Consider the following 16449-nt stretch of genomic DNA (forward strand, 5'->3'; position numbering starts at 1 on the left):
TACCAAAGCTGTTTGTTGCAGTTGAAGTGTGGGTAGTTTTTTTTCACATCTTTTTTTTTAGTTTTTAGGTTGAATTGTGGATATTCTTTTGACATCATTTTGGATTGCAAGGGAGATGATTCCAGAATTTACCAACATAAAATAAGTAAAATGTATCGCCACATTTTTTTTTCTTTTACAGACAAGACAGTTTTTAAATGTACTTGGTTGTCTGGAAGTAGTAGTCCAACAGGGGAAATCTGAGGAATTTAAAATGTTATGTGCAAATTTTACTTGAATTTTATCTTTCTATCTATCTATCTATCTATCTGTCTATCTATCTATCTATCTATCATTTGTTAACTAGGGTGGAACAGTGATCCATATGAACCATTTTGAGGATCAGGTCAGGAGGATGCAAAACACTATTAATGCTTGATAGTAATATTGAAGTAAAGTTAAAAGATTTAATCAATTGAATAAGTATATTATTGTAGAAGATTGCTAAACTACACAGCACATCAAACTTGTAACAGTGCATATTTGCACTTTATACAATTACCATGGAAGAAGTAAAATAAAATCCTAGAGCAGGAATGAGCAGTGTATGATAGAAAGGGGGGATATAATGTGCACCATGAATGGTAGAGCGTAACACTTTCAAGAAGAACCATACTTGAGAGTCAGATGGTATGATGACTACTCACATATTTGTTATTGTCATCAGTGTGGTACCTACTGCCTTGTTGTACAGCTATTGATTCCTTAAAGTCTGACATTTATTTTAAGATGTCCTTTTACATTTTGCCCCCCCCAATTTTACAGTTTAAGTGGAGTAATATATGGCAAAGCTGGAGCATTCAGCTAGGAACATTCTGCTGCCTTTGCCATTGCAGTGCTCAGCTGAAGGGAAGCTGCTGGCAGCTTTTCATCTTTCTGCAGATCTATTTAAGTCATCATACTGGCTCACAAACATTGTCAAAGATTAACCGGAAATGTGTTGCCACCACATTCAAAGGCTATATTTATAAGAAAAGGAACTAGTTAACTGCCATGCAGTTTGCTACACTTGAATTTGCTTGGGGTTGTATTTCTCCATGCAATTATTGTCTCTCGTGTTTTCCACAGTCACGTCAAAGTTACTGACTGCTGCAGCCATGCAAAGCTTCTGGCATACTCAAGCAGTCACAGTAGTGGTGTCTCTTTAGTTGTGTGGGCGGCACTACACCCAGAGTCTCCTTTTCCAGTCAGTCCATTAATTAATGCACTGACATAACTGTAGTCTTTGCTGTAACTTGTTTATTTTATATTATACAACGACCCCCCCCCATTAATATCCCAAAACATGCATGCTGACTAATGGAAAAAGGTCCGAGTATAAATCTTTTTTTTTGTTACAGCAAAGGAGAACGCAAGATCTCAGTTGCTTTTTAGAAACTGTCTCGCCATGTTAAAGGAGTTTAACGTAGTGAGACAGCTGTAAAAAAAGTAACGGAGATCTTCCTTTCTCTGTTTTTTTTAAAGCTGTCTTGCTATGTTAAATGGGTTTAACATAGCGAGACAGCTTTAAAAAAAGGAACGGAGATTCTCTGTTGCTTTTTTTAAAGCTGTCTCGCTATGTTAAACTCCTTTAACATAGCGAGACACTTTGTAAAAAGCAACAAAGTTCTTGCTTTCTCCGTTGCTTCCACCCACAGCTCTGATGTACTGCGTAAGCATATGCATGCGCAGTACATCAGAACTGCCGCAGAATACCAGACAGTTGGTGAAGGGCAGCACGGAGGCATTAAACAATGCCATTATTTAAGAAAAGTAAGTATTTTTTTTCTTAAAAAATGTCATTGTATAATAGCAATAACCCACTTCTGGGTGTGGGTAATGCTGGATTTACCTACGGTTGTCTTTGTTTGGCCGGTCGGGCTTTGCCCTCGTGACCAAACCACACCAACCGTGGGTAAATCCAGCATTACCCACACCCAGGCATGGGTTATTGCTTAATTATTTAACTTGTTGACTGAGTAAGTGTACTGGTCCCGTAACCTTTTTCAGGCCCAACATGAACCTAAATTAAGACAGCATTCAATTGATTAAACAGTCAGTGGTTGCAGGTATAGACTTTACAACAAAGCCATATGTGAAACAGCATAATTTTATGTTATGAAAATAAAATAACATGGGGAGTCTGTAAAGTACAAGACAGAAGGAAATAACAGAGTTGAAAATAAGAGGCAATTAAGTACAGGTGTATTGAACTCTAGTGTCACACAACATATATCTGAAATAATCTAAGTCATTCAGTAGTAATCATTTTAGGATTGTCATGGTATATCCAGATTACATCAAAAAAGAATAAAGAATGAGAATGCAGAGAGATGGAGTGAAATGCAGAAGAAGCAAAGGAGGGAAATAGGTTTTGAGAAGGACTGAATTAAGGAATAAATAAGAGGAGCAAGGGAGAGAAGAGTATTAGAGAAAAATGAAGACATTATTCATAAAAGATGAGGAGTATGAGTGAATTGCTCAGTAAGTGAAAACAATATAAGGAGCTCAGTTTAGAGAAGGTCTGTGGTTTAGATAGTGAAGACAAGGCTAACCACTGCCCTTGAAGCAGATACAACTGCTACTTTTATGAAAATTTGCTCTGAAAATTGGGTGCAGAGTTTCAGCTGTCATTCCTTTAGGCAGATGGCTCCAGTTTGTTGGAATGACCGCACAGAAGGATTTTTCATCAGTGGGTTTTTTGTTCTGCAGTCATACTAGAAACATATAGACTGCTGTATTTTTTGTAGGACTGTAATCAGTACATCTCACAGGAAGTGCATTAGAAAGGAAGGGGCAGTACCTACAAGTTAACACTTTAAAAGTGAGAGAGGAAAGAAGTTTTGCTGTAGCAGTGATTGAAACAAGTGAGATTCTATAAGGAGGTGCAATAGTGTCCTTGTTTGTTAAGGGAAAAAGTGATGAAGTGGCAGAGTTTGTTCAAGGTGGTCTTACAAGATTTGTGTCTTAGATGGTGAGTTTAAGGCAGTTGGGGTAGCCATCACTCAAGGCTTGGAATAAGCCCTCCTTAGGCTAAGGCTTTCCAAGGTTCAGTGGTTAAATGACTGGAGACTGAGTAACAAGTTGTTTCAGAGCTATGTCAACTATACATAATCATTGTGATGGACGAATCAGTAAGGGATCAAGATGTAGCCTTAAGTATCGATATAAGGTTGCTCTGGAATCTTATTTTCAGGGTCTAATGCTGATTGAAAGGTCAGACCAAAATTTTTGGGCAGTGCCAAATGACTTGGCAGATTTGGTGGGGTCATCATTAGGCAAAGATCAATTTAAAATATATTTTTTTGTTTCCATGTTTTTGGTGAAGGTGAATGAGCAATACAATAGGATGTCATCTGTGTACAGTATGGAGCCATGGGATGTGATATTGGTTATGTCATTGATAAAGAGAGAGAATATTTGTTTGTTTTTTTTTTTGCCAAGAAAGTCTAACTGGGACTAGTTGAAAAGCTGCATTAATATTGTGCCCAAAAAGTACATAAAGGTACACTCTTGATGGTTAGCAGAAAATAGAATGGTATAGGTCCAACTGTCATCGTGGGACATGTGATGGAAATTAGCTAATGGTGGAGCAGTGACTGTTGTTTTGTATGGTGAAAGTCCTGCTGCTAAGGTGATTGAAGAGCCAGTTAATGTTGTCAGAGCCAAGGGATAGATGTTAAAGTTGATTAGTGATCATCCCCCTCAAATGCTTATTTCAGATAAGCTCCAGTACTCATCCTCAAATGTATTGCAAATGTGTTTTTTGTAAAACTATGCTGAGGGGCTGTGAAGACCCCATGTTTGTTTACATGCTGAGTCAGTTTTATTATCAAGTTTTCAGATGTTTTTGTTTTGGGGAACAGGATAGAGATGGGTCTAACGTTTTGTGATTCTTAAGCTTGGAGTACCATAGGAAGTGGGATAAACAAGTGCATGTTTAAGATTTGTTGGGTCAATGTGACTTCTGAAGGAAAAGTTGAAAATATATGCCAATGTTTCAGAATGAAGTCAGCAACAAGCTTCAGTGAGTATGGGTGCAGTACCTTTTGGTTAGAGTTGTGTTATTTATCCATTTTTAAGTAGTTACTTAACTGTTTTGACTTTAATATAAGTGAAATATAAGAGGAATAGAATTTTTACATATCATATGTGGACATCTTCAATTTGTGGTACATTTCGCTTTAATAAACAGCAGATTTGGAAAAAATCAGTAAAATGGTTATAGAAGTAAAGTGATTTAGTGCAGTAAAACAAGGTTTACCTTCTCTGGTTTAACAACTTGTCAGTCATTTGTATTAGAGCTGTTTTTACTTAAAGCATTCCTTGTTTTACAGGGTCATGAAATGACAAGCATTGGACTACTGCTTGGTGTCTCTGCTGCAAAGCTTAGCACAATGGATATGTCAGTTACTCGTTTGCTGAGTATACATATTCCTGCATTACTGCCACCTACATCCACTGAGCTTGATGTACCCCACAACGTGCAGGTAGCTGCCGTGGTGGGAATTGGACTTGTGTATCAAGGAACAGCCCACCGACACATTGCTGAGGTTCTTCTTGCGGAAATAGGTAAGATGAGTTACTGGCTATGCCAAAGATGCCAAGTTTTTCTCATGCATTATTTAAATCTGTTTAAGGATGGAATAAAAGTTTGTGTTTATTAAGTGGTTTTCACCCATTACCTTTTCTAGGTCGCCCTCCAGGTCCTGAAATGGAGTATTGTACTGACAGAGAGTCATATTCATTGGCTGCTGGTATGGCTCTGGGCATGGTTTGTCTTGGGGTGAGTCCTAATTAGACTTCAAACTACAAGAATACCAGTATTGCTAACAAGAAAGTCAGACAAAGCTGTGCCTGTGCACATTCTGACTAGCATTTTATAAGTTTTATTTGTTGCCTGCATTTTTCATTATTTTCTGTTCTTGATTTTGTAGATTTTGCATTAATTAGAACTCTAGACTCAGCTTTTCTTACAAGGGTACATTTTGAATGCCCACTGCCTTCGGAATTCAGGGATAGTGATATTGGTTGTTTATAGGTTTTATGTTATCAGACAACATTCTGAAGGTGATAATATTCAGTGAAAGCCTTTTATTTCAGATCTGCAGAACTTGCTGTGTTGCTACAAATTTCAAAACAGAAGCATGCACATGGGATAAAACTGGATGTAACACAGTGCATCAACAGTGAAAAGTTGTATGCAAAATGTTTACATTATTGTGTGCCACTGCTGCTACTTGGTCTGCACCTGTATTTAGTTACTGTCCAAGAGGCTCAATTTGTGACTTTTGTATTGCTGATGCTATTTTTTTGTATCATTACTGCAGAATTCATCTTCTGTGGTTGTATATAGTTTATAACGTAGAAAAAAAGCTTTGCAGTTAAACTTTCTATTCCTGTGTTGTGGCGTTACTTTAGCCATGCCTCACATTTGATGGTGAAATTCCCTTACTATTGAATTCTTTTTTTTTTCAACTTTTATTTTATTGTATTTTTCAACATTTAATGTACAAAAATATACAACATGGCATTCCTTTATGGACAGGTAACCTTGATATGAAAATTAACAAATTAACATCTAGTCTTGAATTAACAAAATTCTAGTGTCTAAAGAGACAGGTTCGCATGTACATATAAATTGAATGCTTGCAGTAAAACAGGCATACATTTAGAAATAAGTGGTGAGTAACAGGATCCATTTATACATAATATATACAACTATTTACATGTAGTGCTACAAGTTTTCAAGTTAGTGAATAATGACTTAATTACTATGAAAGTCAGAAATGAAACTATCAGAGACTACTATCTGTTAACACCTCATAAGGAAGACACTTCCAAAAACTACGTAGGGACAGGTTGACAGATGTCTTCATGGTACAATTTATTTCAAAATGTGTTCTAGGATAACATTCCAAAAACTGAGACATTTCATGTGCTTATTTCTATTACTTATAATCAGTTTGTGAGATATTTTTAGAGGCCATGTACCCTTCCAGTCTATTTTTGACCTGTCACGCCAGTTTTGGGTGATGTACAGTTTGGCTAACGCAAATAGAGCAATCAGGATATTCAAGTCAGATCTGGGCATATCGACGGGACTCGCATGCAATATAGCAAATTCCCAGGATAGGGTAGATTTCCCATAGCCCATTTTCTGAAGTTTGATCCTTAATGAGAGCCACAGGTTCTGTGCATATTTACAGTACCAGAGATTATGCAAAAGGTCAGCCAGCTGCAATGGACAAAAAGGGCAAAGAGGAGATATGCTTGGGGAGAAATTATTTAGACGTTCTGGTGTATAGTAGGCGTTATTGTTTATCATTAACTGGGTATATACAAGCTTCTTGAAGGGGGAGAAATTGTTTGTATTATTAAAAGCACGAGAGAATTGAACATCAGCTAAATTAGGATTTTTGTCCTTCCAATAGTGAGTGTATGTAAGAGAAGATTGGTATTTAGTAGCAGAGATTAGCTTGTATGAAGCCGATAACATCTTGTTTTTTTTACTTTTAAATAAAATTTCATTAGGGATTGTGCAATATTTACTTTTTCCTCTACACCATCTGTGATGCCTCTAGTAGAAGACACAAGTTCTTTAATTTGCCTTAGTATTGTGGTATATTTGTTACTTAGGTTAAGATTAATTTTAATATCACTTAAAGAGTTGTCCTTTAGTGTATAGAAGTTCCATACAGTATAGCTTTTGATTTGGGGGAAATTGGTCTAAGTTTACCATTTTGTTGCCTAGTTTCAGGTGTGGGTTTAGATGGACTTGTTGCAGAAGGACAAGTGCATTCTCTAGATGTAAAAAGGAAAGGAGATTTTGAAATAATTTTTTTTATGTTTGATTAGATTATGTATTTTAGTGTTCTTTAGTATGAATTTATTCATGAAAGGTAAGGATTTAGGGTTTATGTTGTGTTTTGACATGAGCATACCATAGTTTGATCCATTGTGGAGACTGGGTTAAGTTATTGGGGTTTATGGTCAGCAATTAAAAGGATTCATTGGCACATATTATGTTGTTAACTTGAAATCTGGTATACCCAGTCCTCCCTTGCTTTTTGGGGAGCATTAGTTTTGGTAGAGCAATTCTTGGGGTTTTTGGAAACCAGATAAATTTAGTTAGAGTTTTATTGATTCTCTTAAAGAAGTTCATAGAGATAATAGAGTTGGTTGCATTAAATTGGTGTAAAATTTGGGGAAGGATATTCATTTTAATCATTGCTACTATGGACAAGATGGGAAGCTTCATGTTTTTCCATCTATCCCGGTCATGTTCAATATTCATCCAAGTTTTAAGAAGGTTATTTTGAAAGGAATTCTTTTGATTATGCTCAAACCTTATACCCAACTTCTGGAAAGCATATTTAAATTTAATTGCAGTGTCTGGAAAAAGAGACGAGTTGTGTCCTATTAGGTTAATTGGAAAGATAAGCAATTTGGAGATGGTGAGTTCATAGTTAGACTTTTGAGAAGATATCAGTAGTTTTTAATATTTTATTTAAATCAGTGTTAGGTAATTGGAAGTTTATATTGAGGTCATCAGCAAAGGCTGATAATAGCAGGTTGTTGTTCAGTACCCTGGGAATATGATGAAAGGTTCTCTATGATAGATAAATAGGGGTTCAATATAAACGTTAAAGAGATATGACAAAAGGGGGCAACCTTAGCTTGTACCATTAATTAATTTTATCCGGTTAGAGCATAATTTGTTAATGAATAGTGTGGTATATGAAGAGTTATAAAGTATTTTAATTATGTTTATGAATGAATTTGGAATATTGAAATGCTGTAGAGTCAAGAATAAAAAGTCCAAGTCAACTCTGTCAAATGCCTTAGTGGCATCAAGTGCTAGAATATATCTGGGCAGCTTCTCCTATGCCATAAGCTGCATAGCTGCATCCAGCGCAAGGGTGTTATCCCAAGTCTGTCTCCCCTTCATAAAACCTGATTGTTCTGGGGATATAATTGTGGGTAGAACTTTGTCTATTTGCTAATACTGTGGAAAGGATTTTTATATCTATGTTTGTAATAGATATTGGTCTGTAGTTTGTTGGATTAGTGTTGTCAGTGTTGGGTTTATGAATAAAGATAGTTTTGGAATTGTTCAGGTACGGATTTTTGAAACCAAGTTTACTAATGTAATTGAAGACTTGAAGAAGGATAGGGGTCAGTTTGGGAGCAAATGTTTTGTAGAAGTTTGATGTAAAGCCATCAGGACCTGGGGGGCCTTGTTTCTATGTAGGCTTTTAATTGCGCACTCAACTTCCTCCGATATGAAGGGGGTTACCAAGAGCTCAACTTGATGTTTTTTCTATCTTTGGAAATGTAATATTAAAGAAAGTGTTATAGGTATCTGAGGAGAGTTTTTCTGGGGTCCATATAGTTTTCTGTATATCTTTTCAAATATGCAGTATTTCTTGGTTGGTAGTAAACAGTTCGTTATTATAAGTAATTTGCGAGATCACGGGGGGGTTTTGATAAATGTTTATAAGTCTAGCAAGTATTTTTGAGGGCTGTTGTGCCCATTCTGAATAAGCAGCAAGGAATTTCATTTCCAGGAAAGAGAGGTTTTGTGAGTGGATTAGGTATAACTCCTTTTGTTGGTTTAAAAGGTGGTTTTCTAACTCTGGTGTGAAGTTCACTTGAAGTGATTTTTCAATTTCCTGGATTTTGTGTTTTATACTAGTTTCTTTTTGTTTAGAGAGTTTTTTTTATAATACAAAGCTTTCTGTGTCAGCAGACCCCTGATTTTGGCTTTACTAGCCACCCACAAAACATCTAGTGTAATGTCTGAGATTGAAAGACTGATTTTCAGTTCTTCTAGTTCCTTATTAATTTCTTTTATAACTGCCTGTTTATCAAGGAGATTTGGATTTAAAGACCAAGTCTGGACATTGCTAGCTTTTTGGGGCGTTTTCAGAGGGGCAATTTTTAGGCTTATCTTAGAATGGTCAGAGAAGAATCTACGGCTGACTGAGTACATGATTTCTTCATTAAGTAGGGAATCTGAGATCAGGAAAAAATCAATCCTGGACCATGATTTATAGCATGGGGGAGTAGAATTTGTATTTGCCACTAGCGATAGAGTGACCCATTGAGTAAAAAGGATCAGATAGATTAAAGTCTAGCATTAGATCATCCAAGGCCTGCAATGCCTGAGCTTTGTGTGACTTATTTCTGCTCACTCTATCCTTTAAAGGGTCAGTGGCGGTGTTCCAGTCCCCCCTTATCACATAGTCATGGTTAGGGAATTTTAATAGTAAGTTATAGATTGATTTGATAAATTCATGTTGATTTGTACAAGGGCCATATATGTTTATGAAGAATACAGGTCTACAGGATATAGAGTTTGTACAGCAAAAATAACACCACCTTCCCAAGATGTGAGATCTGTAGTCAAGAATAGTCTCATTGAATGTTTTTTTTTTTTTTTTATATAAGTACAGCTACTCCTTTTGAATTAGTCTTACTGCCAGATGCAATAATTGAGGTTATCCAAGTTTTATCTATATCTTTATTCCAACCATCATTAAGTAAGTGAGTTTCTTGTAGAAGAATAATATTTGCATTTGTTTGATAGAGTAAATGTAAAAATAGTTTCTTTTTCTTCTTATCCTGTAGACCTTTGATATTCCATGAGTCTATCTCCCACATCCTCTACTTTTAAGTGTGGTCCATAATATTATGAAAGTGAATTTTGGAAGTCCCTTCCTCACAATGCACTTAAATATATAAGTACAGAGGTTCAGCGTTTTTATATGTTCTGTAGCACTAAAGTCTCACAGAACTACTACTGTGCCTGACCACATTACTACTATGACTGAGGGAATGTTTGACAAGATAAGTATACTGTCAGCTAACTTATTAATTTTTAAACTTGAGTTAATAAAACAGTAATAAAAAAACCCTGGCATTTCTATTAAAAACAACAACAATATATACATGTTCAAATAAGCTCAAGATGTGAAGTACCACACAATCAAAACCTTACTATTGAATTCTTAAGGTGTTCATATGCAGCCCTACTTCTTGAACACAAAAAGACAGCGAAACTTGCAGATGTTCTCCTTTTCCAAAACTTTATTCTGTAAATGCTTTCGTAAGGACTAGTATCCAAACTTCCTCAAAGTTACACAAGCAGTCAATGACTTATATACTTATACAATTAATAAATAAAACAATAAAACAATTATATAAAAAAAAATTGAATAATTAAACAACTCAATTCCTTTCCTCCTATGGAAAACTATTTGCTTTGTATTTCCGTATATAATTCATGATTTTATTACTAAATACATAAACACTAAATTAGTGACTTGAATTAATATAAAATACAAATGTATTAAGTAGAAAAAAAAAAAAAATATATATATATATATATATATATATATATATATATATATATATATATATATAAACATTTGTGGTATAATTAAATAAATGAAATACCTGGGGCTATGTTTTTGTGTTACCCCCCACACACACACACACACATACTCTACCTATCTAGCTGTTTAAGTTTCAAAATGCATTTAATGGAAGCATATTCATTAAGGCCGGGGTATGTGTGTGCAAAAGTTCTAATTTGCCACAACAATTCCTTTTCTTCTAACCTTAATGCCCCCTTATTAGCTTATTCGACAGACAAGACATGGAATTCCTAGGTATCCTCATAAAACATTATGACATACAAGTAGCTACTCTTAAAGGCAAACTAGAAATCCTGGAGAAAAACATTACATCAGATACAGAATTCCCCAGGTATAAATTCGATTATGGTTGAATTTTTTCATCTAGTGATGTGGTTATTAAGAGAAGCATTGAGGTGAAAACTAAAAAAATTGAATAGGGATATCTATGCCATGAAAAAGGCAATGCTTATCCTTTACCTCCACAAGTATCTAATTTCATTGGGACTGATGAGATTAACCATGATTCACGCCCCTTTGACAACGTTTGCGGGGACGAAGGCTCTGACAATAACATCCAACCTCCACAGGTTAGCCTGAGCGAGAGAATTAAAAATGACGATGGTCCACGACAAACACCAGGGTTCACATCAAATAATATGAAAGGACAGGTTTTTCAGGGTGCTCACCAGAAAGCTACTCTGGCACAACAGAATTCCAACCATCAGGGACAGCAACGGAAGAAGCAGAATTGCCGGAGGAGGTAGCCCATGGCTCGCTTGCTAGCCCTTTGATTTGATTACATTGAGCTCCCAAGGTGACTTGAAAGTTTTTAACTATACCAATTTTCAGTTGGATATGTGTTTTGTTGATTTTTTATTTAGGGGGCTTTCTTTTGTGCCCGACAAAAGGGCTGATTTAGCAAAAGCCATTTTAGATTTGAAAATTTTCACTCGGAAACTTAATTTAACAATGTTAATGGGCAATACACCTTGCTTAACACATGATTTGAAAGTTTCGAGTTTGTTCAACCCACCACTACACTCTACTATAGCACTGTTCGAATGCATTTGTGAAATGGATTTGAAAGATTATATGCAATAACATTTCTAAGAAAACTACTAGTAATATAACTCCAGATGAGCTGGACTTTTTGGTGTTCCTGAAGTTGCACAGAATTCGGGTAATGAAACCCGATAAGGGAGGGGGGCTTATATTTATGCATGAGCATGATTATATAAAAAAGATACATGATGTTTTGGAAGGTGACTGTTATGAGTTGATTAGTATTAATGAAATTAACATTGCATATAAGCATATTTATAACCATATTAACTATTTGTTTTTGGAAGGTAGTATCAATTTGGATACACTTCACTACTTAACCATGGCAGCACCAAAGACACCGGTCATTTTTGGGTGCTCTAAAGTACACAAGAAAGTCTCTGATCCACCTTTTAGACCTATAGCTGACAGACGAGGCTCTATTGTATATGCTTCTACCAAATATGTTGACAGAAAACTAAAACCAATCATAAAAGGGAAAGAACATATTTGCCCAGATTCATGGGGATTTTTAGAAGGCATAAATAAATTAGAATTTAATGCCAACTACAATTTTTTAACAGTTGATATAAAAGATTTATACACTGTTATCCCACAACATCAAGACATAAATTGGGTTAGGCAGCTATTGTATGCCAAAGGCATGGATAATGATAAAAATACATGTCTTGGAAATACTCTTACAACTAGTTCTCCACAACAATTTCATGTTATTTGATGGTCAAGCATATAAACAAACTACAGGTGTTGCCATGGGTGCACCCTGTGGTGGTAGCTTCGCCAATTGTGTTTTAACATATTGGGAACATGAATTTTTATTTAAAAATGATTTGTTCCAACAAAATGTTGCCTGGTATATTAGATACCAGGACGACATGTTTTTCATTTGGAAAGGCGATGATACCACAGTTCCAATTTTTATAGAAGAGATTAAATGTTTCACTAACTTTTTGGATTTCACCTTTCAATTTGAAACAGAAGCTATCAACTATCTGGATGTGTACATATCAAAAGATAGAGCCCATAACAGATTTAAAACAACTATATATAGGAAACCCACATATTCCAATACTTTCTTGCATTTTTCTAGTAGCCACCCCTTCCATCAAAAGAAGGCGGTTATTAAAGGCCAATTGGTCAGGGCATCAAGGATGATTCCTTTCGAGGATGATTTCCAAGTAGAATGTAGTTTACTTAGATCCATGTTCAGTAGTAGAGGTTATCCACCCAGACTATTTGATAAAATAAGGCAAGAAGTGGTTAACAAGAGAAACATGGGACATTTTAGACCTATCCTGTTTAATGGGTACCATGATTTTATTCATGAGTCGGGTGGTGATAGAAATTGTTATGCTCAAATGAATTCCCATACTAAAGGTATATTAGACATGGGTGGTCCCACACTTATCACAACTTTTTCAAAGGATGCAAAAATTGTTTCAAATATTATCTATACAAATTGGGCACTGCTGGCAGAAGATACACACATCAACAAAAAGTTTGAAAAATTGCCACACATTATTTATCAGCATGGCCAAAATTTAAAGGACATCTTAGAACTTCCAAGTAAAATTACAAAAAAGAACATGGGTATGTACAAATGTGGTCACTGCCATCCGTGTCAGCATATTCATGTGGGCAGTAAAATAACCATTAGAGATGTTGAATACAACATATTAGGTAAATTTAATTGCGAGTCAAAGGGCATTGTTTATACTGCTATATGCCAGCAATGCCAATCCTTTTATATAGGAAAGACAGAAAGGACAGTGCATCAACGCATATACGAGCATGCGTATCATATAATTAAAGGTACCACCACAAATGCTTTGGCTAGGCACACATTGCAACATCCCACTCACAAATTTTTGTTTGCCATTGTGCACCAGGAACTATATAACAAAAGAGGAAGGCCATGGGCATTAAGGTTAGAAGAAAAGGAATTGTTGTGGCAAATTAGAACTTTTGCACACACACACCCTGGCCTTAATGAATTTGCTTCCATTAAATGCATTTTGAAACTTAAACAGCTAGATAGGTAGAGTGTGTGTGTGTGTGTGTGTGTGTGTGTGTGTGTGTGTGTGTGTGTGTGTGTGTCTTTCTCTGTGTGTGTGTGTGTGTTAACACATAAAACATAGCCCCAGGTATTTCATTTATTTATATATATATATATATATATATATATATATCAGAAGAAAATCTATCATGCAGGTGCGAAATGGCAAGAGGCTCTTCGTATTGCTAAAGTCAATAAGCAAATAAAATCCAAACTTGCAGTCTTCAAATCAGGTTAAACAGAAGCATCCGATGTAATTCAGCATAAAATTTATTAGTGCACAGTGAGCGCTTTCACCCGTAGGCTTTTTCAAACTGTTACAACAACCATTTCCCACTCCAAGTTTAAATACATCACTAACAACACCCAATTGGTCAAAACAACTTTATCAAATTTGCATATATAATTAAAAACGAAATGGATCGTGTTTGCAGCACTTATATGAAATCACAAGCTAAAATATTTCAAGCACTAAAAATCACGTATAAGTACTACACTATCTAAAAGATTTCTACCTTCAAGTGTACGTGAGTAACACTAATAAACAAATTAATGCAAATCGCTAACTCACATATTCAATATAAACTGGTAGAAGATATAAACAAAGCTAAATAAAAACATAGTTCACAAATTTACCTATTCCATACCTACTACCTTCGTCACTACCTATATATCTAAACATAATCTTACGTTTCTGCAAAGGAAAGCTTTAAAAACACTGTGCAATGATAATTCCTTGGCCATTAGACCATCAGATAAGGGAGGCCCAGTGGTGATAATGAATAGGTTAGATTACGATGTAAGTATGGAAGAGTTACTTAGTGATGGGAATTTTTATCAAAAAATAAAAATGGAAGATGTAGAGTTAAAAGTGTTTCAAATCTATGATGCTCTGGATGATCTGCTTAAAAGTGGTATAATATCAAAAACATTATTTGGGTTTTTAAAAGTTATTAAACCATTGACCCCAATTATTCAAGGTTTACCGAAGGTCCATAAGTCTCTAGAAAAGCCACCTATGCGACCTATTGTGGCAGGTCAAGGTTGGGTAACGGAGCCTTTCTCTATTTTCTTAGAACATTACCTTAGGCCGGTAGTAGATGAGAATCAGTTTACTTTGAGAGATAGTAAACAGTTCCTCCTGGATTTATATGAGTACGTTAAGAGGCTGGATGCCTATCAACATTTTATTTTAGTTACATTGGATGTAGTCAGCCTTTTTACAGTCATACCCAATGAAGAAGGTGTGTTTAGAATGCAAAGTTATTTGAAAGCTAGAACAGAATTTGATGCAAAAACTATAGATTTGATTGCATTTTTTCTGGAAATAATTCTTCAAAATAACATCTTCATATATGGTGAAGAGATTTATATACAAAAGGATGGCGTAGCTATGGGCACTTCTTGTGCCAATAGCTACGCCAACCTGGTAATGGCTGACTGGGAACATGAGCTTCTTTTGTCCAATGAAATGTTTCAGAATAATGTTGGTTTTTATAGGAGGTTTGTCGATGACCTCTTCATCATTTAGAAGGGGTCAGAAGAGTCCTTACTTGTATTTGTTAGAGAGATTAATGCAATGACTAGTTTTCTTAAATTTACACTTAATTATTCAAAAGAATATATTTCTTATTTAGATATCAGCCTATATAGGTTACAGAATGGATTGTTGAACACAAGTATACATAGAAAATCGTGCTTCAGGAATACACTACTGCATCGAAGCAGTATGCACCCTAGGTTTGTCTTTGACAACATCATGAAGGGGCAGTTGATGAGGGCCTTGAGGCTTAACCCTACAGCCTCAGGTTATACAGAAGAGATTGAGAATCTCAAAAGTAGGTTTTTAGAAAGATGTTATTCTGAGTTAGATATAGATAAAAAAATTAAAGTGGTTCAGGACTTGAGGAACAGTAAAGCACGTCCTTATTTTTCTGACTGGGAAGAACTGGACTATGGTAATGAGAAAGAGGAGATGAATGATATTAGATTTCCTTTATACTTCACAAGGGATGTTAAGGAAATAAAGGAAATAATAGGTAAATACTGGGAGATTTTTAAATTAGATCAAGACATTGATATAGTAGTAGGTCTGGATCCTAATTTTGTTTATAAAAATAAACCTAATCTTAGACGTAAATTATGTCATAAGTCCTCCTTTTATGATATGAACATTATAGGGGAGACTTATAATACACACCCCTGTAATGAGTGTAACCAGTGTAGGTTTATAGATATCAATATGGAATTTACACATCCAGTTACACTAGTTGAGTATAATTTTAAAACAAGAACATGTTGTAAAAGCATGTATGTTGTGTCTATATGGCTAAATGCACCTGTTGTGATGCATTTTATATAGGGAAAACGTCTAGGCAATTCAGAGAACGGATCAGAGATCATATATATCATATACGTTTGGGATCTCTGAATAACGCTTTAGCTAAACATATTAGAAATACTGGACCAGATCATTATTTCAGCTTTCGTGTGATACAGGGTGTACAACCTAGTGTTAGAGGGGGTGACATTGATAATTACCTACAGGAATGTGAGTTAAAATGGATTATAAGGATGAGATCTGATAGGTACCCTGGTTTGAATGACAAGGTGCAGTTGCATCCTGTTCTACGCAAGAAAAGATTGATGAAACCATGACTATCTCCCTTTATATAGAAACTTATCTTAATGATAATTAAAAGAAAGGCTTATATCATTAATAAGATTTATTATATAGTCCATATCTTATCAGGTTTGTCTAAAACCCACCTTGTGACTTACCTATCTCTGTAGTGGTGACATAGGCAACACAGGAAGATATAGTCTAAAATAGTTATTGTTCTCTCTTTCTTTTTTTAAAAAATGCTTTGAAGGTAGAATATGTTCTTA

The 16449-nt window shown here is 35.3% G+C and overlaps 1 protein-coding gene across 1 annotated transcript in view; it reads left to right on the plus strand.

Moving 5' to 3' along the window:
• The window catches only part of ANAPC1 (anaphase promoting complex subunit 1), a 3613296-nt gene that overhangs the window by 2299363 nt on the left and 1297484 nt on the right, over positions 1-16449 (plus strand). The window contains exons 27-28 of the mRNA XM_044060160.1: positions 4356-4590; positions 4713-4804. Of these exons, the coding sequence (XP_043916095.1) occupies positions 4356-4590; positions 4713-4804 (327 nt within the window). The remainder of the gene's footprint in view (positions 1-4355; positions 4591-4712; positions 4805-16449) is intronic.

Source organism: Protopterus annectens, chromosome 1.part2 (assembly GCF_019279795.1).
Source record: "Protopterus annectens isolate FY-2018-M chromosome 1.part2, PAN1.0, whole genome shotgun sequence".
Taxonomy (NCBI): Eukaryota; Metazoa; Chordata; order Ceratodontiformes; family Protopteridae; genus Protopterus; species Protopterus annectens.